At 63.3% G+C, this 23,771-nt stretch overlaps 3 protein-coding genes across 4 annotated transcripts; 1 reads left to right on the forward strand and 2 right to left on the reverse strand.

Annotated features, from left to right (window-relative positions):
• The first annotated feature begins 1,744 nt into the window (after nucleotides 1-1,744).
• Nucleotides 1,745-14,671, forward strand: CLCN2 (chloride voltage-gated channel 2). Of its 2 annotated transcripts, XM_068200446.1 has the most exons (24): nucleotides 1,745-1,976; nucleotides 6,365-6,509; nucleotides 6,966-7,097; nucleotides 7,212-7,340; nucleotides 7,861-7,994; nucleotides 8,080-8,157; nucleotides 8,267-8,345; nucleotides 8,945-9,070; nucleotides 9,138-9,222; nucleotides 9,322-9,423; nucleotides 9,508-9,592; nucleotides 9,670-9,825; nucleotides 10,264-10,333; nucleotides 10,518-10,628; nucleotides 10,858-11,071; nucleotides 11,170-11,303; nucleotides 11,416-11,567; nucleotides 11,648-11,753; nucleotides 11,821-11,894; nucleotides 12,438-12,488; nucleotides 13,377-13,415; nucleotides 13,627-13,731; nucleotides 13,804-13,890; nucleotides 13,970-14,671. In XM_068200446.1, the coding sequence occupies exons 1-24, from the start codon at nucleotides 1,926-1,928 to the stop codon at nucleotides 14,183-14,185; spliced, it is 2,661 nt and encodes an 886-aa protein (XP_068056547.1). In that variant the 5' UTR covers nucleotides 1,745-1,925; the 3' UTR covers nucleotides 14,186-14,671. The 2 variants fall into 2 exon arrangements, with proteins under 2 accessions (XP_068056547.1, XP_068056548.1); XM_068200447.1 differs by lacking the exon at nucleotides 12,438-12,488.
• LOC137479832 (heat shock protein beta-7-like) lies at nucleotides 14,626-16,629 on the reverse strand. Its single transcript, XM_068200449.1, has 3 exons — nucleotides 16,430-16,629; nucleotides 15,514-15,665; nucleotides 14,626-14,981 (listed from the first exon to the last, which is right to left on the reverse strand). Exons 1-3 carry the CDS (start codon nucleotides 16,569-16,571, stop codon nucleotides 14,793-14,795), a joined length of 483 nt encoding a protein of 160 aa, XP_068056550.1. The 5' UTR covers nucleotides 16,572-16,629; the 3' UTR covers nucleotides 14,626-14,792.
• A 524-nt stretch (nucleotides 16,630-17,153) lies between these two features.
• Nucleotides 17,154-23,005, reverse strand: FAM131A (family with sequence similarity 131 member A). The gene is given in 7 exon segments (XM_068200448.1): nucleotides 17,154-18,836; nucleotides 19,207-19,335; nucleotides 19,547-19,729; nucleotides 19,993-20,086; nucleotides 20,878-21,002; nucleotides 22,564-22,607; nucleotides 22,609-23,005. Coding segments are annotated over 7 exon segments (1,080 nt in total). The 5' UTR covers nucleotides 22,665-23,005; the 3' UTR covers nucleotides 17,154-18,387.
• Nucleotides 23,006-23,771: the final 766 nt, after the last annotated feature.

Below are 23,771 nucleotides of genomic sequence, written 5' to 3' on the forward strand. Positions count from 1 at the left end.
CACCAATCCAGCTGCCGTCCATGGAGGCCCTTGTCCTACAGCACCCACAACCAGCCACATGCCCAGCGCTGGGCACAGACACCCATGGCTGTGCAGGGCAGACCCCTGTGCATGCTCTGGGGCAGCACAACCCCGGTGACCCCAGTACAGCTGGCACTGGGCTAAGGCCCCGTGGGGGGCCCATGGGGAGACCCAATGCTGCCACCTGCCCTTTGATCCCTAACGTGGAGGACTGAGGGATCTCTGGGACCATTTGTACTGTGCTGGTATACACTGGGATGACTGGGACAGTCAAAGCTATACCGGAACAGTGCCAGAGCTGTAGGGAAAGTAACACTGGGCTCTACTGGGATAGCAGTAAGGGATGGTGCCACAACCATGACACTGTAGTGGGACAGTGTTAGCCTATACTGGGGCTGCACCCAGGGTGACACTAGGCTAGACTGGAGTACTGGTAGAGCAATAGAAGGATGGCACTGGGGCACACTGGCCTGGGACAGAGGACTGCATGTTAAGCTGGGTATCCTGCCCTTCACCCACAGCCACACAGGCACCTGTGCCAGCAGGGTGGCATCACCTGTGGTGGCCTTGCACTATGCTGGTGGCCCACAGCCAGGCACACTGGTGGCAGCGGGCAGAGCATGTGTCCTGGCATAGGGCTTCCTCTCCGGATGAACATCCCTGCTGCCACGGGGCAGTGCCAGGAGCTGACGAGCAAGAGGGAGCTCCGTGCCTGGGGATACAATGAGCGGGCAACCCATTCTGTCACCTCCCTGCCTCAAACTGGTTCATGTCGGGCAATGAACCCTCCCAGACTGGCACAGGAGATATCCCAGCCCCCAGCTCAGCCATTGTCACCTACCCTTGAGGGTGCTAGCATCAAACCAGAGGGTGGCATCTGGGCAGTAAGAACTAGCCCGTTCCTGATCCCGCAGCATCAGCCCAGCAGTGCCACAGCTCTGGCTTTCCCTGCACCCAGTTCCTGCTATAAAAGTGCCATCCTGTGCCCTGGGGAGGAGGGTGAGCGTGGCCCTGCCAGCTGCCTCAGTCGCCCCTGAGCCCGTGGTGGCGGTGAGGCAGAGGTCCCGGCAGCCAGCCTGCCATGCTGGAGCGCCTTCCCCAAGGATTGCCGGTGCCAAGGTCGACCCGTGTGCCTCTCTGGAGAGGACTGAGCCTCTACTGCCCAGCGAGTTCAGCAAGGAAGAGTGGAGCCCACCTCTCTCGCTGGGGGCTGACAGTCCCGGGACGCTGAACAGCATCACGGTAAGGATGAGCTCCCTGACAGCTTTGCGTGGTGAAGTCCCCACAGTGCCAAGGTGCCCTGCCCTCCTTGGGCATTGACAGATGCCCCCGCGCCCTTCATGACAAGACAGACCTCAGGCACTCTGCCCCCACCGATTTGTCCCCCAGCCAGGCATGGCCATGAGCCTGGAGGTGACCGTCTGCAGAGCCCCAGCACAGCTGTCTCACATCTGACCAGGGGGAACCCACAGGGAAGCAGCGCCCAGCCCCAAGCCAGCCCCTTGTACCTGTGGGAAGAGGGAGCACGGTGTCCCGGGGAAAGCTGGCCCGTGCTCACGTCACCCACGCCGGCTCTTACTCTCACCTGCACCTACTGGTTGCCCAGGGGTGCCGTCCTGGGCAAAGGCCACGGTGGATGGGGTCCCGCCACAGGACAGAGTTTCCGGCCGGACTCCTCTTGACTCAGCCGGGCCCTGGGTGCCCGGCGCCGCCGGTGCCGGTACCGGGCGCTGCCGGTGCCGGGCGCTGCCGGCGGAGGCGGAGCGCGGCCGATCCCTCCCCCGGGCAGTGCCCCGGGCCCGCCCCGCGCGGTCCGGGAGGAGCCGCGGCCGCCGCGGGCACCGGCAGCGGCACCGGCCCCGGGACGGCGCGGAGCGGAGCGGAGCGGCGGCAGCGGCGGCACCATGGCCTCCGAGAGCGAGGCGCAGCGGGCGCTGCAATATGAGCAGACCCTGGTGAGTACCGGGGGCACCGGGCGGGCACCGAGCACCGGTGTGGCACAGGACGCGACGGGGTGCGATGGAACACCCGGGGGTTTTGGGGGTCTGGAGGCGCTGCCCTGCTCAGGGCAGCAGACCTCTGTGGTGCCCTGTTTGGGATGCTGTCTCCTGTTTGGGATGTCACTCCCAGCCCCCCCTCCGACTGTGGAGGAGCCTAGCTGAGCCCCCACCCCAGGGCAGGACTTCACAGACCTCACCACCCTCTGGCAACACCCCTCTTCACTGGGAAGGGATGCCCACCCTGCGGGGATTCCCAGAGGCGCCAGCCGGGCATGCCTCTCTCCCCAGCACTGCGTGTCCCCAGCCCTCTGCCCCCAAGATACGGTATCTCCCCTGCCTGCAACCTTAGCCCCATGTTTACAACTCCTTTGCCTCAGAGGCCTCCCCACTGGCACCAGGATGTCCCATTGTCCTGGGGTGTCTTCCTTCCCCGCTGTTTCCCCAGCCACTCCACTGCCCATGGCCCTGAAACATCACGGGCAAAGGTTCTTTTCCCTGGCCTCCACCTGGGACGGTGCCCAAGGCGGACGGTACTTTGCCCTGGCAAAGGCGTTCGGACAGGCAGGGCCAGGGAGGTGTGCAGGGAAGCAGGGACTGCGTGGCCACAGAGTTGTGCCCACGGCTGCCCAAGAGAGCCTGAGCCGGCTGCTGTGCTCGGGGCGGGCCCTGCTGAGCCTTACCCACCCAGCATGGGCGCACGGGGCAGCGTCAGGGCACTGCTGCTCCATGTACCCTCGTCACTGCCTTTCCCAGCACCCAAACCCTTCTTCTGGCAGTGCCCCTCAGTGCTCACCCCAAGCTGCCTCTGCGCCACCGCTGTCAGGTGGCTGCAGGACACCAGCTGGCCATGGGAGCCCCGGCTCTGCCGTCATCTCCACGACCTTGTTGACCCCACGGTCCTTCCCGGCAGGGTTGAGTCAGGGAGCAGTCGGGGGCAGGAACAGCGGTGAGTGGTGGCGGTGCCTCTCCCTGCTGCCAGCTCCGGATGGCCCCCCTGGGCGCCCTGGTCACGGTGGGTGAGCAGAGAGGCCATCCCAGCCGGGCACCACGGGGCGGAGGAGCCTGCAGGCAGCGCGTGAGGGGACAGGCACGCTGGACTGGCATCAGGGTAGCCATGCTCGGCACCAGCAGACTTTGCCCTCCTTGTCTTTGGGCAGGGTAGCACCCATGCCCTGAGTGCTCCGTGGTGCCCATCCCCATGACCTCTGGGCTCAGTGAGGCTCGTGGAAGCGCCTGGGGCTCATGGGTGAGGCTGGGTGCGGGATCCTGTCCCATAGCCTCACACCTGCGTTTTGGAAGCTGCCTGGGCACGTGCTGGGCAGGAGGAGTGCCCAGCCCTCCCCACTGCATCTGAGGCACCACCAGCTCTTGCCAGCACCTGCCAGGACAGTCAGGATCCAGCTGGCACCTGGCATGGGCTGGTTTGAGCTGGACAGCCTGGGGACAGCTCTTGCTGCTTGTGCCCACAGCCAAGCCATCACAACCAGCCTGCAGGGTTGTGCCCAGCTATGTCCACGTGCCTTTCCCCTCCCCAGATTTCACCAGCCCTGGGATGCCATGGGTCTTAGGGCCCCAGACCTAAAGATCTCCCTGGGGTCCCCATGCTGGGCAGGTGTCTGTGGGAACCCCTGGCTTGCCAAGGGTGCTGGGGTGCACATCAGCCCCAGTGTCCTCCACATGCCAGGGTGTCGTGGCAGGGAGCAACGAGCCCCGTGGGGGGGATTAAGCTTGACAAACTGCCCTTGTTCATTGCAGAGCTGCTCAGGGTGATTAGAGCCTGGCTAAGACGGGCAGCGTGACACACAACCCCTGGCCTCTGCCTGCCCGCTGCCAGCCCAGAGGACCCCCCAACCCCTTGCCTTTAAAAATCTCCCCTAGGGGAAATTTGGAGGGGAAGGATGGCTGGCATTGGCCATGAGGAGGTGTGCACCACTGCCAAGCCAGCTCAGTGCTGTGGGACAGGCTGGCACGGGGACACAGCAGCACCAGATGCCAGTGCCCGCCCCAGGCGCAGCATCGCCCGGGCACAGCAGGCACCATGGGCTGGCAGAGCCCAAGGGGCTGTGGCACAGCCGGTGCCTGCAGCGCAGGAGCTCAGGACCAACACAGTGGCCTTGGCCCGTGCCTGTGTCCCCGAGTGCCCCGCCAGCCCCCCCTGTGCCCGCTCCCTGCCCGCCCGGCACTGTGATTGTTCAGCTGCTTCACGGCAGAGGCCGGAGTCCCGGGGCTGTTTGTGTTTCAAAAGGCCTTTGTGGAAAAATAACCCAAGCGGAGGAGGAGGAGGAGGAGGAGGAAGGAGAGAGCCCACCACTGGCCTTCACAGCCATGCCAGGGCTGTGGGCACAGTAGCTGTGGCTGCTCAGCACTGGGCACTCATGGGGGGTCCCATGTCCTGCCTGTGGGGCTGTGGCATGGGGCAGAGGGGTGGCATGGGATGGCACGGGGTGGCAGGTGGCAGCAGGGTGGCATGACCCCTTTGCTTGCATCCCTGTTACAAGTGGGATGGGCTCCAAAGTGAGGCAGAGGGGGAGCAAATTCCACCCCCCTCAACCAGGCTGGAGCACCTGGGACTGGTCATCCCAAAGTGTGCCCCAACACCTGGGGGGACAGTATGGCAGCCCCTGGCATAGCCCCAAGAAGTAGACACAGAGCTGGTTTGGGGGGCACTCAGCCTGGGGTTGCTTCCATCGTGGTTTGGGCTGGCCATGGGTCAGCAGTGGGGCCAGGCAGGCAAGTGCTTGGCAGGGTGACAGCACTCCTGGGGTGCTGGCCCATTTCATCTTCCAGAGCAAACAAGCTTTTTCCAAAGGGAGCCTTTGAATTCAAGACCCCGTGCGGGGCCGGGGTCCTCCTCTGGCAGCCGATGCTGGATTTGGCCCCTCAAGGTGGTCGTGCCTTTCCCCCCAGCTCTTTTCCACAGGGCAAAGAGCTGCTAAGCCCGTGCTGAGCAAGAGTTTGGGGGAAAATCCATGCCAGGACAGGATCAGCAGTGGAACTTAGTTCACCCTCCCCTCCCTGCCTACATCCCCACCCTCCCTCCCGCTGCTGGGCACAACCCGGGTATTAGACAGCAGAGAATCCACTCGGCGCCGCTCTGACTGCTTTCTGCTCTCTACCAAAGGGACCTGGGCAGGAGCGCTGCCCCGTGAGAAGTGCACCTTCACACCATCCCCACGGGGAGTTGTCATGTGCCAGCAGGCCAGGGGGCTGTGAACGGGACCCGGGCATGCGGGGTGGGCACTGCCGCCAGCAGCCGGGGCTGGGCTGCCCACGTGCCGAGCGCGGTGCCCACCCGTGGCGTTGCCCCTCTGCTGGGCACGGGCACGGGCCGTGCCGGGGAGGAGGGCGGCTGCGCCCCAGCCGGGCAGCCACGCGCTGCGCTGGCACGGCACGGCGGGTGGGCACGCCATCAGCATGGGGCTCACGTTGTCCCGACGTGGGAGCCTGGCAGGGTCCCCACAGCCCTGAAGCCTCCCTTTGTGCCGGGCCAACCTCTGGCGCTTGGCATTCAGGTCGTGCGGGGGGAAGTGAGGCGGAAACCAAGCAACCGAGTCCTTGGCAGTGCCCGCCAGTGCGGGACAAATGCCCCCGGCTCAGCGGGGAGGACGGGCACAAAGAGCTCCTGGCCAGCATGAGGGGCACTGCCAGGGCCACCCCCTGCCAGGGCCAGGCCACGTGCCACAGCCAGGCAGGAGGCACCCGAGGAAAGGGGGGTGATCTCTATGTGACCCCCCTCTTCACAGCCCAGGGACCGCCCTGGCCTTGGTGTTGTGCTCCCCCTCTCCTGGAACTAGGGGTACATCCTGTCCCTCACTGTCCTCTTGCCTCCCTGCTGCCAGCTGAGACCAGCCAGCTCATGTCACATATGACCTGCCAAGGCTGCATTTGGAGGCGGTATCCCAGCCTTGCTCTTAGCAATGTCGGAATGTGGTGCCTGCAGAGCTCCAGCACAACCCCAATACCAGCCCTCAGAGAGTTTCCTGGCCAAGCTGGCCATGCTCCCATCGCTGGAGGCCCTTCCCCACCCTCCACCCCAGTCCAGTGCCTGGGGCACCTGGGCAGGGCCAGAGACTGGTACCGACTGCCTGCTTTGGGCATGCAGGCAAAACAATCAGCATTGATCCACACTCACCTTATCTGCCTGGCTCCTTCCCACGCCCTGGAGGCCAGTCGGGCACTCCCACAGGTGCCTCCACGCCTTTCCCTTGGGATGCTATGCCTGTTCCCTCACCTGGCAGGCCATGCCAGTATGCCCACTGCTGCCCTGACTCAGTTTTCCCCCTTGGGTGCCAGTGTTGGGGTACCAGCCGCCCTGACACTCCTGCCTACTCCTTCTCCCCCAGATGTATGGGCGTTACACGCAGGACTTGGGCACCTTCGCCAAGGACGAGGCAGCGCGGCTGCGGCTGCAGGAGGGGGACACAGCCCGGCCCCGCCGCCCCTCCGAGCTGCTGGAGTACACCCAGGGCCGCTGTGCCCCCTGTCGTGGTAAGGGTCACCGTGGTACGGACACGGGTGGGCACAGCCCTACGACGGCACAGCCTGGACACCGCTGCCCACCCCACCAGGAGGTGTAGAGTTTCTCTGGCTGTCATGGGACACCGGCGCCGAGGACAATGCCACCTGCCCGCCGGGCAGCAGGGACACAATGGCCCGAAATAGCCGGGCACGCTGCAGGGACTGGGGGCCCCCAGCCCCTCTATCTGGGGCCATGCCAGGGAGGCTGTGCTGGTGGGAGGTGCATGCCCAGTGGTGCCGTGTGTGACTGTGCAGTCAGATGGCTGTGACAGCTGGACACAGCCGTGCTCCTGCACCAAACAGGGCCAGCTGTGCTGGGTCGGTGCTGCTGGTTGTGAGCATTTCTGCTGCTGCCAGCCTGGCTCTGCCACCTCAGTGTGCCCATCCCTGGGGCATCCAGCCTTGAACCCGCCCTTGTGTCCACAGTCTGTGCCTTGCAGTGCCAGCGGTTCCTCATCTCCAAGGTGGGCGAGGACTGGGTCTTCCTCATACTGCTGGGACTGGTCATGGCACTGGTCAGCTGGGCCATGGATTTCGCTATCGCCACGTGCCTCCAAGGTAAGCAGGTACGGGTGGTTTCCTGGGGCCATGGCAGGGCAGGGAGTGGCCATGCCATAGGGCCATGCCATGTGCCTTGCCACCCACCACCCACCTGAATGGCTGTTCCCACAGCTCAGAAGTGGATGTACGGGGGCCTGGACACCAACGTGCTGCTGCAGTACATGGCCTGGGTCACCTACCCCACTGTGCTCATCACCTTCTCAGCTGGCTTCACCCAGATCCTTGCCCCTCAGGCTGTGGGTAGGGCATCAAGGGGCTGCCTGCACCTTAAACAGGGTGTCCACTCCCTGGGGCTGTGCCTGGGTGTCTCCCTGGTGGTCCTGGGAGTCTTTCCAGGCATATGGGCTGGTCTTCAGAGGGTCTCCTAAGGGACTATGGTTTGGATGCCATCCTGAGCTATGGGGATAGGGATCTTCTAAAGCCTATGAGAGAGAGGTCTTTAGAGAGTCTCCTCTGAGTTAAGGGGTGGATTTCCTCCTGGTCTATGAGGCTTGCAGGCTTGGGTGTCTTCCTAGGGCTAAGACCTGATCTTCAGAAGGTTTCCTGGGGGCTGTGAAATTGGGGTTCCTGTGGGGTTGTGGGTTGAGCTGTGCCTACATAATCATGGGGCTGTTCCTGCCAATTGTACTGAGGGAAGAGGTGTCTCTGGGACCTCCCTGTGGCAGTGGGGTGTGGCAGAGCATCAAGGGTTAGCCCCCAGAACCATGGGGCAGTGTACCCCCTTCATGGCTATTGGTCAAAGCTGTCCCCACATCACCAGGCTCAGGGATCCCCGAGATGAAGACCATCCTGCGGGGCGTCGTGCTGAAGGAGTACCTCACCCTCAAGACCTTTGTGGCCAAGGTGATCGGACTGACGTGTGCCCTGGGCAGTGGTATGCCCCTGGGCAAGGAGGTGAGGGCAGTGCCGGGGCAGGCTGAGCAGGAGGCCAGGGAGTGAGGCTGAGGGCAATGTCCTCAGTCCCCTGTTGTCCTCTCAGGGTCCCTTTGTCCACATCGCCAGCATGTGCGCAGCCCTGCTCAGCCGCTTCCTCTCCCTCTTTGGGGGCTTCTACGAGGTGAGCAAGGCAGGCTGGCCCCAGAAGGATCAACCTGTGCCCACCATCAGGTTTGGCAGTACCTATGGTTGTGGGGGCAGTGCCCCAATCATTCCTGTCTCCCTCACAGAATGAGGCAAGAAACATTGAAATGCTGGCAGCTGCCTGCGCTGTTGGTGTTGGCTGCTGCTTCGCCGCCCCAATTGGAGGTAGGGTCCCCCCCGGCCTCCCCACAGTCCCCACACCTCCCACCCAGGCAGCAGGGTCCATCTGGAGAGGCAGGCAGGACCCCCAGGACAGGTGGCATGGGAGAGGGCAGTGCTGCTCAGCAGGGAGGAGGAAGGGAGGAGCGGGCACCATCCTCCCAGATGTGTAACATCTGCTCTTATCCTCTCCCTTGCCGCCTTGCGCTCCAGGGAGCTCCCCACTCCAGTCCCGCTGAGCCCTGCCCGTAGGTTGGTGATGTGTCTGACTCTTTCCTTGCCCTTTGCCTGCTGCCCTGTCTGTCCATCTGTGTGTACCCCACTCCATCCCAGTGCCACCCTTCGTGTCGCTGCCCATATCCCTGTGCTACCCTCTCGCTCGTGCAGACTCGTGCTTGGCCCACTGTGCTGTGTCCACTGTGCCCAGGTGGGACCGGCCACGTGCTTTGCCAGGGAAGCCCTTGAACCGCCCCATAGTGTGTCCATGGGGCCGCCAGACCCTCGTGGGCTGTGCACGAGTGTGGACTCAGGGTGGGAAGCATGCCAGGCACCGGGGGCCTGCCTAGGTTTCTCCACCTCCCTTGTGCACTTCCCCCCAATGCCAGGCGTCCTCTTCAGCATCGAGGTCACCTCCACCTTCTTTGCTGTCCGCAACTACTGGCGCGGCTTCTTCGCTGCCACCTTCAGCGCCTTCATCTTCCGTGTCCTTGCTGTCTGGAACAAGGATGAAGGTACCTCAGGCAGGGTGAGGGCACAGGGGTCCCCTGCCCAGCCCTACTGAGCCCCACCATCCCCCAGAGACAATCACGGCACTGTTCAAAACCCGCTTCCGCCTCGACTTCCCCTTCGACCTGCAGGAGCTGCCTGCATTTGCCGTCATCGGGTGAGTGCGGCCATCCCTGCACCCATCCCACGGCCCCAGGGGTGGCAGTGGTGGCGCTGGTGGTGGCACCAGGACACCTCTTCCCTTGGCTCTGCCCAGGATCGCCAGCGGCTTCGGGGGCGCACTCTTCGTCTACCTCAACCGCAAGATTGTGCAGTTCATGCGCCGCCAGAAGACCATCAACCGCTTCCTCATGAAGAAGTAGGTGCCCAGCAGTCCCCTGCAGCAGGATGGTGGAGCTGGGGCTGCACCAAAATCACCCCCTGCCCTATGCTGCCCTGCCAGGCGCCTGCTCTTCCCTGCCCTGGTGACGCTGATCATCTCCACGCTGACCTTCCCGCCCGGCTTTGGACAGTTCATGGCTGGCCAGGTACCCGCTGTGGGGTGGCACACCTGTCCCCACCCCAGGGCCACCACAAGCCCCAGCTGACCCCTGCCCATCACCAGCTCACCCAGAAGGACACCCTGGTGACACTCTTTGACAACCAGACGTGGGCCAAGCAGGGGATCAGTGATGAGTTTGAATACTTGGGCATCCTGGAAGCCTGGCTCCATCCCCGCTCCAACGTCTTTGTCACACTTGTTGTCTTCATCCTCATGAAGGTGGGTGCCTACTTTCCGTGTCATCCCCAAGGTACCACCAGGACATTATGGAGAGGATTTTCTGGATGCCATCAGAGAGGTGCCAGATTGTTACCAGAAAGGTGACACCAGCAGGCACTGGGTGGCTGCTCCAAGAGTCCACCAAGGTGTTTGCTGGGTGGTGCTGGCACACCATCAAAGAGATCTTGGCTGGGAGCCACCAATATGCCACCAGGGAGGTTCTGGCTGCTTGCTCCTAGGTGCCACCAGGGAGGTGCTGGCCAGATGCCACCAAGTGCCACCAGGGAGATGCTGGCAGGGTGCCCCTGGGAGGAGCCCATGCCCCATTGCAGGGTGCGGTGTCCACGTGCTGCTCCACAGCACCCAGCTGAGGGTCACAGCAGGGGCAGGAGGCAGGGCTGGGTCAGGGAGGGCAACTAATGGGTGTCTGCCCCACAGTTCTGGATGTCAGCCTTGGCCACTACCATCCCAGTGCCCTGTGGAGCCTTCATGCCCGTCTTCGTCATTGGTGAGACCCTGCACCCTGTGTGGGCACAGTGGGAGGAAGGAGCCACCTCTCAACCCACACTGGGCAGCTGTGGGTGCCTCCAGATGTCCCCTTCCCTGGCAGCATCAGGCAGAGGAGAGGGCATGAGGCTGGACCATGTACTGGGAGAGCCCTGTGCCCATTCCCAGCCTCTCTCTCCCTGCAGGGGCAGCCTTTGGGCGCCTGGTGGGGGAGAGCATGGCAGCCTGGTTCCCCGATGGCATCCACACAGACAGCAACATCTACCGCATCGTGCCGGGGGGCTACGCCGTGGTGGGTAAGCATTGAACTGGAATGGGAACACCATGGTGGGCATCATTTGGAGATGCTGCCCCACAGTGGGGATGATCCCTGGAACTGGGAGTGATACCACCACTGGGCATGTCCCCAGGTGGTCCCAAGGGCTCCATACGTGGTGGATGCCCTAGAGAGGGGAACCCAGGGCGGGGACCTAGCCTGGTTGGCAATACCTGACAGCTCCCCCCATCTCCTGGCGGTGGTCACAGGAGCGGCCGCACTGTCAGGTGCTGTCACCCACACGGTGTCCACGGCCGTCATCGTCTTCGAGCTGACGGGGCAGATCTCACACATCCTGCCTGTCATGATTGCTGTCATCCTGGCCAATGCCGTCGCCCAGAGTCTCCAGCCCTCCCTCTACGACAGCATAATCCGTATCAAGAAGCTTCCCTACCTTCCTGAGCTGGGCTGGGGCCACCACGAGTGAGTTTGTGTCCCCTGTCCCCACCCCAAGCCCCTCACCAAGGCACAAGGGGAGGCGGTGGCATTACTCTGAGGCCACTGTTCTTGTCCCTGGGCAGGAAATACAATGTGCGGGTGGAGGACATCATGGTGCGGGATATCCGCTACGTCACCCTCAACTGCAGGTACCGGGACCTGCAGCAGGTTCTGCACAGCACCAAGATGAAGAACCTGCCACTGGTGGAGTCAGCTGGTGAGACACAGGCAGGGACTCTGCCAGCATCCACAGCAGCCGTGGAGTGTGCCATGGGTGGGTGGCAGAGGGAACGTCAGGAGGCAACGTGGCACCTTGCTGTGTCTGGCAGAGTCCATGATCCTGCTGGGCTCCATCGAGCGGACGCAGGTGGGGGCCCTGCTCAGCAACCAGCTCAGTCCCCAGCGCCGGCTCCTGACACTGCGGCAGAAGGTGCTGTCCGAGGATGGGCACCGGCTCTCCGATTCCAGCATCCGCTTCCAGGTGAGGGCTGCAACCGTCTTGGGAGATGCCTGGTCAGAGTGCCCCCACCACCGTCACCCTACCCCCCCATCCCCCCACAGATCAGCACAGAGACCTCCTCGGGCACCCCTGCCCGCCCCGCACTCCGCAAGCCCCTGAAGCCGGCACTGAAGCGGGTGTCCAGCAGCCCAGCCGACAGCCCCCCAGGTGAGTCTGCATGTGGCCTTCTGGCCCCGCTGTGTCCCCGCCACTGACACCACCTCTCCTCCCGCAGCTGGCAGCACTGACCACACTGGCATCGCCCTCAAGAGCCTCTTCTGTGCCAATGCCACCACAGAGCCCACCGAGGTGAGAGCCTGGCGCTCCGCAGCCCTTCCCATCCATGAATGGCGTTGCCTGGTCCTGCCCATCCCTTCCCATCCCTGAATGCCCCTGCCTGGTCCTGCCCATCCCTTCCCATCCCTGAATGCCCCTGCCTGGTCCTGCCCATCCCTTCCCATCCCTGAATGCCCCTGCCTGGTCCTGCCCATCCCTTCCCATCCCTGAATGCCCCTGCCTGGCCCTGCCCAGTTGTGCCTGGCCCATCCCATTCTTGTCACATCCCTTTCCATTCCTGTTCAACCCTGCCTGTCCCTTCTTATCCCTTTCCATCATTTGCTATCCCATCCCACCCCATCCCATTTCCACACATGCCATGCCATGCCATGCTATCCCGTGCCATCCCGTGCCATGTCATGTAATGCCATGCCATGCCATCCCGTGCCGTGCCATGCCATGCCATGCCATCCCATCCCATGCCATCCCATCCCATCCCATCCCATGCCATCCCATCCCATCCCATCCCATCCCATCCCATCCCATCCCCTAACTGCTGTCTCTCCCACGGGCCAGGCCCAGGGCACAGCCTATCACAAGGTCAAACGCGTCCGTATTTCCATTGTGGTAAGCTGCAGCCAATCACAGCGTGGGCACAGCTCCTCCCAGCCAATCAGAGCCTGGCAGGAGTTCTCTGAACCAATCAGGGGCCTGGCAAGATTCTGCTTGGCCAATCACGTTGGGCCTATGTGCGTGCAGTCCATCTTGGACAGTTACGATTCCGTCCAACCAATCCTGGTGTGCATCCTCCCCATCCCAAACCTTCCCAGGAATCGGGGTGTGGAGCCTCCCAGCCATCACAACCGCGGGATCTGCCCCACTTTACTCAGCCAATCATGGCACACCTTGCATTCTCTCCACCAATCACAAGCTTGATTTGTCCAACTGTGGCCAATCAGGGTGTGACCGATGTGCTGTCAACCAATCATGTTAGCGGACCTGCCCGTGTGCTGCCTGTACCCTGCCTGTACCCTGCCTGTACCCTGCCTGTACCCTGCCTGTGCCCTGCCGTGCCCTGCCTGTACCCTGCCTGTACCCTGCCTGTACCCTGCCTGTACCCTGCCGTGCCCTGCCTGTACCTTGCCTGTACCCTGCCTGTGCCCTGCCTGTACCTTGCCTGTGCCCTGCCTGTGCCCTGCCTGTACCTTGCCTGTGCCCTGCCTGTGCCCTGCCGTGCCCTGCCTGTACCCTGCCTGTACCCTGCCTGTACCTTGCCTGTGCCCTGCCTGTGCCCTGCCGTGCCCTGCCTGTACCCTGCCTGTACCCTGCCTGTACCTTGCCTGTACCCTGCCTGTACCCTGCCTGTACCCTGCCTGTGCCCTGCCTGTGCCCTCCCGCGTGTGCTGCCTATGCCGTCGCGGTACCCTGCTGCACCCTGCCCGTGCCCTGCCCGCAGCGGCGTGCGGACGAACCGCCTGCCGCCCGCAGGGCTGCTCCAACACACCTCTCTTGCAGGAGGAGATGATTCTGGGTGACAAGATGACTCCAGCAGAGGTGAGGGGTTGGGCAGAGATAGGCAGGACCCTCCTGCGAGAGGGATCCCAGACATCCCAAAGGGATACCAGAGCATGAGGTGGGCATGGGGAGGTAGGGGGTGGATAACCCAGACTTCTCCATAAGACTGGGTGTAAGGAGGATGGGAGGGCCCTTGCTGGCACTTGTGGGCAGGCCGTACCCTTTACCCTGCCCAATGGCGCCTCCCTAGATCCTGGAGTGGGAAGAACAGCAGCTGGACCAACCAGTGGACTTCAGCAGTGCCAAGATTGACCCCGCGCCTTTCCAGCTGGTGGAGCACACCTCGCTGCACAAGGTGAGCCCACACCCCACCCCAGAGCCCAACCCACAACCCCCAGACCCTCAACTCAGCCCCCTCTTCCTGCAGACCCACACCATCTTCTCTCTGCTGGGCCTGGACCATGCATTCGTCACCAGCATTGGGCGGCTGGTGGGCATGGTGTCCCTCAAGGAGGTGAGCAGGGGACAGGGAGGCTGGAGGGGCACAGAGCAGCACCTGGAGCTCTTTGCCCATGGGTTTGGGGTGCCCGCAGCTGCGCAAGGCCATCGAGGGCTCACTGACGGGCAAGGGGGTGAAGGTGCGCCCGCCGCTCGCCAGCTTCCGCGACAGCACCGCCAGCACCACCGAGGCCGACACCACCGCCCTGCACCAGCTCTGGGATCGCCACCAGCACCACCACATGCCCCGCGAGGCTGGTCCTGGGGGCGACGACAATGATGACACCACCAAGGGTCAGCGAGACCCTTGAGATCCACCCCTCTGTGTCCCTGGAGGCCACAAGGGCCCCCTGGCAGGTGCTGGGGTGGGCCCACCCTGAACTCACTGATGCCAGGCTCAGCACAGGAGTGGGCAATCTCAGTCCAGTGCCTCTGCTCCCTCCCTGGGCTGGGGAACAGCCAAATGAGCCCCAGCCAGCCCCTGCTCCCCAACTACCTGCCAGCTCTTGGGGCTTCCCACTTTGCTACCTCTGTACCCCCCCAGCCCTCGGTGCCCCCCAGAATGGCCACTGCCCTCACACCCTCCATGAGCACCACAATGTCCCTTCTCAGGGTGGCACGGGGTGGAGAGGGGCATCAGGTTGGGGTGTCCACGGGGACATGGGTGGGCATTGCCCCCTGTGCTCAGCACCTCATGGCTGGGAATAGGGGGTTCTGCTGCCTCTCTGCCGTGCACCTCTCCCCATGTAAATACAGAGATTTTTATATTAATTTAATAAAAGGACTTTATAAACAGAGCTGAAGCACTATGAGGCTGGAGGTGGAGAGGGCCACAGCCAGTGGGCACCGGCTGAGCTTCACCACAGTGCTGGGGTTGGCATCGCTCTGGGCAAGGAGCCTTTTGTCACGCAGAGCCGCTCACAGCATGGCCTCGCTGCGGTACAGCAGCTGCGGGGGCTGCCCAGGGCCGGCACTGGCGCGGCGCCGGACGGTGATGACCAGCGTGCCAGTCTCGGTGAGGGTGCAGCTCACCGACAGCGGGTCCGTGTCTTCGGGCAGCTGGCACTTGTGGGTGAAGGTGTCACAGACAGTGCCATCCTCAGCCACCTGCGGGGAGGCAGCACCGGTGCAGTGGAATGCAGTGTGCCGTGGTGGGTTCCACAGCACATTCCCAGTTACCCCAGTGCTTCTAATGGGCAGTCGCAGACACCCTGACTCTGACAGGGAGTTCAACAGGAAAGATCCCAGTGACTCCAGGGCAATTCCCAGGTAGCCCATTGCCAGCAGGAAGCAGGCCTCTGCTGCCCAAGTCTGGGCTTGTGGGGTAAATTCCAGCTACTCCAGTGCCAGCAGGGACTGTTCCCACTTGCCACCTCCAGCAGAGAAGGCAATGGAGCAGGAGTTCCCGGTTGTCCATTCTCAGTGAGGACAGTTCCCCGTTACACCAGTACAGGACAGGTGCAGTAGAGCAGGAGTTACCTGTTGTCCCTCCCTAGGCACAGCTCCCATTTACCCCAGTGCTAGCAAGGGCTATTCCCAGTTACCACCCCGTCCCTGCCACCCACAGGAGGGGGTGTCATGGGACAGGACCCCCACTGTGCCATGGCCAGAGGGGATGCTGCCCCCTCGGGTGCCTCACCTTTTCTGCCTGGATGGCGACATGGCAGTTGGAAGTGGTCACCACAATGTCAGGGGGCTCAAACTGGCTGACGTCGGCCACCACTTGGTAGGTGTCACCCTGGGCACGCACCCACGTGCCCAGGCTGCAGGGGTACATGGCACCTGGGGGCTCTGTGGGCATTGGAGAGCTGCTGAGCATGGGGCCACAGTACCCAGGGCTGGGGCACTGGGGGGTCTGGGAGAGTCTGGTGACACTGGGGGAGGGAGGGCTGGGGGTAGCAGGTGTCAGTGGAAGTTTGGGGATATTGAAGGTGCTGGATAATTGCAGGGGAAAATGGGGGTTCCAGGGGTATAGGAGTACTGGGGGCCTGGAGGGATAGTGGGTGGTCTCGAGGCACCTGAGGGCACTGGGAGATTCCAGTTGTTCCACTGGACAACCTGAGGACAGCAGGGGAATGGCACAGGAGGGTGAAGACACTGGGGATGACCACGAAGGTCAGGGGGGAGTGGGCTAGGGGGAGGAGGACACTAGAGTTACTGGGGATGTACAAAAAAGTGGGGGCCTAGCAGGTGACATCAAAGGGTGTGGGTCACAGGGGAGCTGAGGACATACCATGATGGTCTGGGTTGGGGAGGACAAACTATGGGGGATTCTGGGGACAAAAGGAGAATCAAAAGGGTCTGGGGAGGGGGAGGAGGCAGCATGGTGGTCCTGGGGACAGCAAGGATGCTGGGATTATTGGGGATTTACAGCAGGAGCACAAAAGCACCTGGGGAGTAAGAGCTGGAAGTCTGAGCCCTCCCAGCCTGTGCTGGGGGGAGAGTCCCACGCTGTCCCCAGGCACAGGTCAGCTGGATAACCCTTGGGGGACCATCCCCAAGGCAGCAGGGCTCCCCCAGGGTAGCAGGGGCCCCCCACCCACCACACCCGGTACCTGGGTACCCGAACGCCTCCTGTCCCCGTGCCCCAAAGGGTCCATGCCGCCGGTCGCCCTCGAAGCGGGGTTCGCTGTGCCCCTGCCCGTAGGCACCGAGGAGCTCGGCACGGTACGCGGAGGCCGAGCTGAGCGATGCCATGGCGCCTGCTGCCCGCGCCCCCCAGGGCCCTGCCGTGGGGAGGGTCCAGCCGCCCGCCAGCCACCACCGCCAGATGCCCATAATTAGGCACCCTGTCCGCAGGAATGCGAGATAAGGGACGAGGCCTCCGTCACCCTGTGGGGCCGCGGAGGGGGATGTATCCCTGCCACCGCTGGGCTGCCACCCCCCGCTCCCCTGGGGAGGAGGTGCCCCCCCACCTGCAAGAAGAGGTGCCCGGTGCAGCGGTCGCACAACTGATTTTATTCAAGACCTGGCAGGATGGAGGAGGGGGTGCCATGGTGTGGGCACCCCACAGATACTCCACAGGTACCGCCCCAGCGGGGCGGGGGGCTCAGGCAGCTCCCACAGACATGCACACGCGTGCACACGCCCATGCGCTCCCAGGTGTGCACATGCACACACACACAGAGCAAAGTCCCCCAGCCACCCACAGGCACCCGCACCCCCCAGCCCACCCCAGTACCGTGAGGAGCATCCACTGCCCCCGGGAGCGAGTGGTAGCGGGTGGCAGGGAGCCATCAGCATGGTGGCAGGCCTGCTGGCCCCTGCAGCCCCTCGGTGATGCAGGGCAGGGAGGGCCAGCCCCACAGCGGGCACCCCATGGCACGGAGGGAGAACAGGAGCTGTGCCTGGCAGGGCTGGCGGGGGTGCTGGGGGATGCAGGGGAGCAGAGGTGCAGTGGGTGCTGGGGGGCATCCCGGGGTGCGGGGACAGGGAACAGTGACGGCTGGGTGAGGAGCAGCATGCAGGGGAGAGGGGCCCCACGAGAACACGTGCCATGCGGGAAGGGGAGCGCAAGCGGTTGGCAAAAACTGGCATTCTTCCCCCAAACGACTGCCTGGAACCCCTCACGTGGGCTTGGGGGGTCCTCGAGGGGGGGTGCCACCCCCAGCCAGGACAGGGGGGGCTGGTCGCCCTTCATGTAGGCACTTGGTTCCCTGCTAGGGGTGAGTGACTTGTTGACAGGGACATCAGTCCCACGTCCTACCCCCTCTCTCCACCCTGCATTGCCTCACAGCAGACTTGGGGACCCCTGGCTGGAGTGACCCCCTTACTGCAGGGCTGGTTTGGGACTGCTCTTCTGGTGGCCCAAAGCCCCCAGCCTGGGGGCCTGTGCCCACCTGGCCCTGCAGTCTTCCTGTGTCAGCCCCATGCAATTACAAAAGTATAGAAAGTCCCAGCACCGCAGCACATCCACAGCCCCCCAGCATCCCTGGCACCCCCACAGCAGCCCTCCAGCAGCTCCATGCTCCAAGGCAGCAGTTCACAGTTTTAAACTCGGTCCAATAGAAGTTGGCCAGGGAGAGAGGAGAAAAGCCCTTCCCACACCGAAACCCCCACCACCACCCTGGCTTGGAGTGGTAGAGGTACCACAGGATGATTGGAGATTTTCAGCCATGCCATTGGGGGAGAGGGAACTGTGCCCAAAAGGGGAGCCCAGGGTGGTTTGGGGGAGAACATGCGAACAACCAGCCCCACTTATTTAGTCTTGTCAGTTTTTGGGGGCATATCTGGGCATCAGGGCAGAGGACAGAACCTCCAAGCCCTTCCCTGCGCCCCTTCCCTGCTCTCATGCAAAAATCCAGGAGGGCAATGATGTGGCCAAGCAGGGCCGGGGCACAGTGGGGGCACACTGGCTGGGGGGGGCTGCAGTGGCCCCCGGACCCCTCCTGCACACGGATAGCGAGGGGGAACAGCGGCAGGGCCTGTCCCTCACCCAGCGTGGGGTCTGGCCAGAGGGCTTCAGCAGGGGACCTGGACCCCCACCAGGAGAGGCAGGGCACCCCAGGAGGCATCAGGGCTCTTCAGCCTCCTCCTCCTCCTCCTCCAGCGATGCCACCCCTGAGGAGGCGACGTCAGAGATTTTCCGGCGGAGTGGGAAGTCCTTGCTCAGCACCACCTCGTCCTCCGTGGGCGAGAGACAGGCTTCGGCGTAGGACACGGAGTAGAGGGAGTCCTGGCACCGGAGCCGTGCCAGGCCCCGCAAGGCACTTTGGCTGGCTGGGGGCGGCAGCTTGGGCAGCAGCAGGTCCTCTCCCCCCAGGGAGCCCAGCAGTTTGGCAGTGAGTTCGGAGGGGGACACCATCTCCAGGCTGCAGAGGCTGGAGCAGAGAGTCTCAGGGGAGAGGGTGTGCGAGGAGTCGCTCTCGGGCTCGCAGGAGCCGTGCCGCACGCCCAGTTGGCACAGGTGGCCCTGCAGCAGGTCTCGCAGCAGCGCGCTGGCGGGCATCGTGCCTGTCAGCTCTGTGGGAAATCAGGATGTCTGGGTCAGTCCACAGCTGAGGGCACCAGGGATGTCAGCTGCCCCCTGCCCTGTGCACCGCAGGTTGGGAGAAGTCCCGTGCATGCTTTGCCAACAAATTGTTGCATGCACTGGTAACCACCAAAGGAAAAGGAAAATACTCTCTGGCACCACGGAGGTGTTGCATTTAAGGGCTTCCCCATCCCTGGCTCAGGCACCGTTTGCCAGAGTGCAAGGCAGGGGCACTGCCCTGTATGGGAGTGACCAGGCTGGGAAATGTGCCCGGCAGTGGGCACTCTGTTCCTTTAACCCTCAGTGGCGGGACAGCCACGCCAGCAGTGGGACAACTTGCCCACTCTCCACAGAACTTACCAGTGGGCTGGGAGCTCTCTGTGGAGGGCATGAAGTCTTCATCATAGGACTCATCATTGGAGTCGTCCCCATCCACTGAGGACCAGGCTCGCAGCTTGGCCTCAGCAATGGCAAACTGCTCCGCCACACCTGGCATGGGACAGGCAGGGATCACACACACGCAGGGAGGTGCTCCCAAAATCCCACTGCCCTAGCACCTCTATGCCCATAGTACCATGGCATGGGTGGGTGGGTGGGTGGATGGATGGATGGATGGATGGATGAAGGCAAACCCACCCCACCACCCCTGCCCTGGGCTGCAGAGGGGACCATGCCCACCGGCCGTGCCTGCGGTGCCTACCGGCAGCGAATCGCGCCTCCTGCTCGCCCTCACTCAGGTGGCAGTAGGAGCTGAAAGCGCTCTCCAGGGCAGAAGGGGACTCCACTGGCTTACACCAGCCCTTCCACTCGATGAGGTGGGCGACACGGCCCTGTGCCATGGCCGTTGGCTTTGTCACGTGCTCCTTCACCACCTGTGAGATGCCTATGGGGTGTGCATTGAGGTCAGCATGCCCTGGGGCACCTCAAGTCCCCACCACAGGTGGGACATAACCCTGGGACCCACCACTCCCTGCCTCTAGTCCATGGGACATGGCACCCCCATGCCCTCCTCTAGAGTGCCATCAGTAACCCCCTGGTCTCCCCCAAAACTCCAGACAGGTGATACCCGGGGTTACCCCAAGAGGCCCAGACTCCTCACCTCAGGAGAGCCCCCTTTCCCAGATGAGCCCCTGGATGAGCAGTTACCGTGCAGCGAGGAGCGGGCCAGGGCAGCGATCTCCTGGATGGTCAGCGCGCGCCGTGACTTGGGCAGCATCTCGACAGTGTCCTCAACATTGACCTGCCAGAGTGGGCAGCGTGGTCACAGCCCTGGCACCATTTCCCTTCTGGGAGCCCCCTGCTCCAGGAGGGTGCTCGTCCCTGCTTGGTGCCCACCCCGGCGGGCCTGGGGTGTTTGTGCACACACACATTACAGGCATGCGTGTGTGCAGAGGGGTGGTCACAGCAGAGCACACTCCCACAATGTCAGTGCACACTGTCAGTACACACTGGCACTCTGTACACACCTGCACATGCCTGCTCAGGTAGCCACACGTGCCCACACACACAGGCAGCCACTCAAACACACAAACTGACCACACACACCTGCACACTCACACCTGAACTCCACTGTGCACACATGTGCATCTGCACACTCGTGTGCGCTCACATATCTCCGTGCCCTGTGCTAGATGGTGCCACACACACGTGTGTGTGCCTGCCCCAGCTTGTGCACACACACGTGTATGTGCAAGACCACCTCAGCCTGGCTCCCAGCACCCACTCCCTGGCAGCACACACCATGCCAGGACATCCTGTTGTATGTCCCCATTGCCATCCTGGCCGTGCCAGGCCCTGAGCCCATGGCCACGGGGGAAGCGATGTGGGATTTGGAGGCGCGCAACAAATTGCATTGCCATGGCAACGAGGCACCGTGGACTGATTTCTCCCAGGATACAGCCCGGCTCATGGCTGACGTCAGAGCAGCCCCGAGCCACTGCGAGCTGGCAGGGCCATGGCCAGGACGGGTGCCCCGCCATGGGGTACGGGCACATGGCTACCTCAGCCGGGCATGGCTGGGCTCGGTGGTACCTGGAGGAAGTCCTGGCTGTCGAAGGAGGCCTGGCGCACCAGCCGGGGCAGCGGGTGGGCAACACTCAGGGGTGACAGTGCCTTCACCTCCTTCCACTCCACACACAACGTTGTGTCCACGGCCACTGCAGGAAGAGCCGAGGCCAACCTCAGCGCCTCCATTTCCCCAGCAGCCCTCTCAGTCCCCCACCCACTGACCCTGTGGCAGCAGCTTCTTGTCCAGTCTGAGACCAGACACAACTCGTTGCTGCAGCACTGTGACTCACGCCCGGGCAACTCTTCCGCCTGTGTCAGCGGTAACGCACGTCCCCAGCCTGGCACTGGGGACCAGGCGCCTGTCCCAGCTTGGCAGCTGCTCTGGGAGGGGTGGGGGCAGCTGGACCAGGCTGGACTGGGCCAGGTGCTGGCGGTGTGAAGGGAGGCAGCACTGAGCCATACTTGCAGGGGGCTGCTGCTCCTCCACTATTTCCAAAATCCCCCTCTCCAGTTCCCTGCTGGGTCAGGAGGGAAAGGGGCAAGAAGGGACAGGGTCAATTAAAAGCATCTGCACCCATCTTTTGCCACAACAGCTTGACCTCTGGGCACTGGCACCTCAAATGGATGGGTGCCTACACCCTCAGGCACTGACTCCCAAGAACTGGGGGCTCCTGTCAATGCAGATGCCATGAAATGCCAGTCCCAAAGGGGCCAAGATGGGATATCTATCAACAGCCTCATTTCCCCTGCACCAAGGTGGGCCTGGCTGACATAAACCAGCTGTGAAGTGGGAGACAGGGGAGCTCAAAAGTGCGGCCTCCCACCCACATCTGAGGGTACACCCTGGCTTCCTTGGGAAATTGCAAAGAGGATCGCCCCCACTCCCAGCTGTGGGCAGGGGCACCCTGTGGTGACATCCTAGCAACAACACCCCCAGGGCCCCTCCGGCATGCCTGCAACACTCTCAACGCTGTCCTAGCCCCCAGGAACCCAGCCTCCAGAATTCCCTCTGATCACAGCCCCCATCCCTCCTGCAGCACCCCCAGGACATATGCAGCACCCCCGCTGCACCCCACACACCGCAGCAAACCCCAGCCTCCAACACCCCCCTGAATGACTCTGTCTCTCTCATAGCCACCCCATAACCTCTCAGGACTCTAACCAGCACCCCAATCCCACACTCCTTTCCCAGTCCCCTTGTACCCCCACCCCAACCCCCAGCTCCCCCAGAGCTGCAGTCCAACCTCTCCAATCGTCCCAGCCCCCCAATATCTCCCTGCACTCCCTGGGCCACTCAGCTGCCCCAGAGCAGCACGCCCGGCTCCCAAACCCCCACCCATCTATAGCCCCCATCACCCTTTATGTACCAAAGTCCTCCAGAGCCCTCAAGCTCTCTGTATACACAAACACACTTAGATACCCCAATTCTCTCTGTGTACCCCCCCACCTCCGTAATTCCCTGTACCCTACAGCCCTCACAACCTCCCAGTCCCCATACACCACCACGCCATCCCCTGGATCCCCCTCAGCTCCCTGCTCTCCACCTTCCCATGTCCCCCAGCCTCCGTAGCCCCCCACACCCCTATCATATCGCCGCCAGCAGCCCCCGCACACCCCCCTCCCCACGCTCAAGTTCCCCCAACACCCTCCATACCCTAGGACCCCCTATTCCCTCAGGTGCCCGGTCCCATCCCGGTGTCGCTCACCCACCGATGGTGGTTTTGGAGCCGATGCAGCCCATGCTCCCGGGGGGGCCCCGGTGCGGGCACTACCGCCGGCTCCGCGCCGCCCACATCGTCCCCCGGCCGCATGGGCGGCCCCGGACAGCGCCCGCGCCCCGCCGGAGCCGCTGCCGAGCCGGGCCGGGCCGCGGTACCGAAGCCCCGAGCAGTAGCGGAGCCCCGAGCGGTGCCGGCGCCGCGCCGGGAGCAGCACGTCCAGAGACGTCACTGCTGGGGGAGGAAGAGGAGGGAGAGGGGGAGGCGGGAAGAAGAGGAGGAGGAAAAGGAGGAGAATGTGCGGGAGGAAGGCTGAGAAAGAGAAGGCGGAGGGGGATAAGGGACGAGGGAGAGGGAGGAAGGGGAGAACGGGGGAGAGGGAGGCGGGGAGGAAGAGGAGGAAGGGGAGATGAGGAGAGAGGTGAAGGGGAGATGAAGGCAGCCGGGGAGGATGAAGGAAGAGGGGGGCTGAAGGAAGAGGAAGAGGGGGATGGAGGAAGAGGAGGGGGCGCGGAGAGGAGGAGGATGGACGGAGGAAGAGGAGGGGGCTGAGGAGGAGGGGAAGAAGGCCGTCCACCGCGGAGAGCGCCGTGCCAGCACCGCGGACAGCGCCGCCCCGCCCGGCCCCGGCCCCCGTACACCCCCCGGGGCGACAAGGGCTGAGACCCTGCAGAAACAGGGCATCCCTCAGCTCTAGACCTCCCCCGAGGGCCTGGTGGTGCAGGAGGGAGCACACAGCCTCCCACCCCCATGGAACTGGGTTGGGGACAGGTGGGTGCAGGCTTTGGAACATCACGTCTGACAGCAACGGCCCCTGCAGGAGATGCAGGCCAGCGCTCATGGCCAGGCTGATGGGTCAACCCGTGTTCATTCTGAAACGTACTGATGGCAATTAACGCTGTGGTACATTTTCCCTGGCACAGGAGGGCACTGCTGTGGTGCCACCCTCTCTTTCCCTTGGCAAGCAGGTTACCCTAACAGCTCCAAGGGCCTCCCTCCCTCCTTACTCACTCCTTCCCAGTCACGGGGAGTTCCTGTCCAGTCCCCATCCCGAGGCCTTTCCCTGCCAAATGCTTCCCAGCATTAGTGATGCCAGGGCTGCAGCTCAGACAGATCAGCCTCTAATCTGGGGAACAGCCTCCGGTTAATTATTCTGTACCCTCTAGGCTACGGCCAGGGTGACTCAGCAAGAGGCAGCCC

This window comes from Anomalospiza imberbis, chromosome 10, assembly GCF_031753505.1.
Source record: "Anomalospiza imberbis isolate Cuckoo-Finch-1a 21T00152 chromosome 10, ASM3175350v1, whole genome shotgun sequence".
Taxonomy (NCBI): domain Eukaryota; kingdom Metazoa; phylum Chordata; class Aves; order Passeriformes; family Viduidae; genus Anomalospiza; species Anomalospiza imberbis.

Excerpts from the sequence above, each read along its gene's own strand:
- CLCN2 (XM_068200446.1), top strand. The coding sequence starts at position 1,926 with ATGGCCTCCGAGAGCGAGGCGCAGCGGGCGCTGCAATATGAGCAGACC. Across the intron at positions 1,977-6,364 it reads TGCAATATGAGCAGACCCTG|ATGTATGGGCGTTACACGCA; the intron begins GTGAGTACCGGG and ends CTTCTCCCCCAG. Across the intron at positions 11,568-11,647 it reads ATTCCAGCATCCGCTTCCAG|ATCAGCACAGAGACCTCCTC; the intron begins GTGAGGGCTGCA and ends ATCCCCCCACAG.
- LOC137479832 (XM_068200449.1), bottom strand. The coding sequence starts at position 16,571 with ATGGCATCGCTCAGCTCGGCCTCCGCGTACCGTGCCGAGCTCCTCGGT. Across the intron at positions 15,666-16,429 it reads GGAGGCGTTCGGGTACCCAG|AGCCCCCAGGTGCCATGTAC; the intron begins GTACCGGGTGTG and ends CAATGCCCACAG. Across the intron at positions 14,982-15,513 it reads TCGCCATCCAGGCAGAAAAG|GTGGCTGAGGATGGCACTGT; the intron begins GTGAGGCACCCG and ends GCCTCCCCGCAG.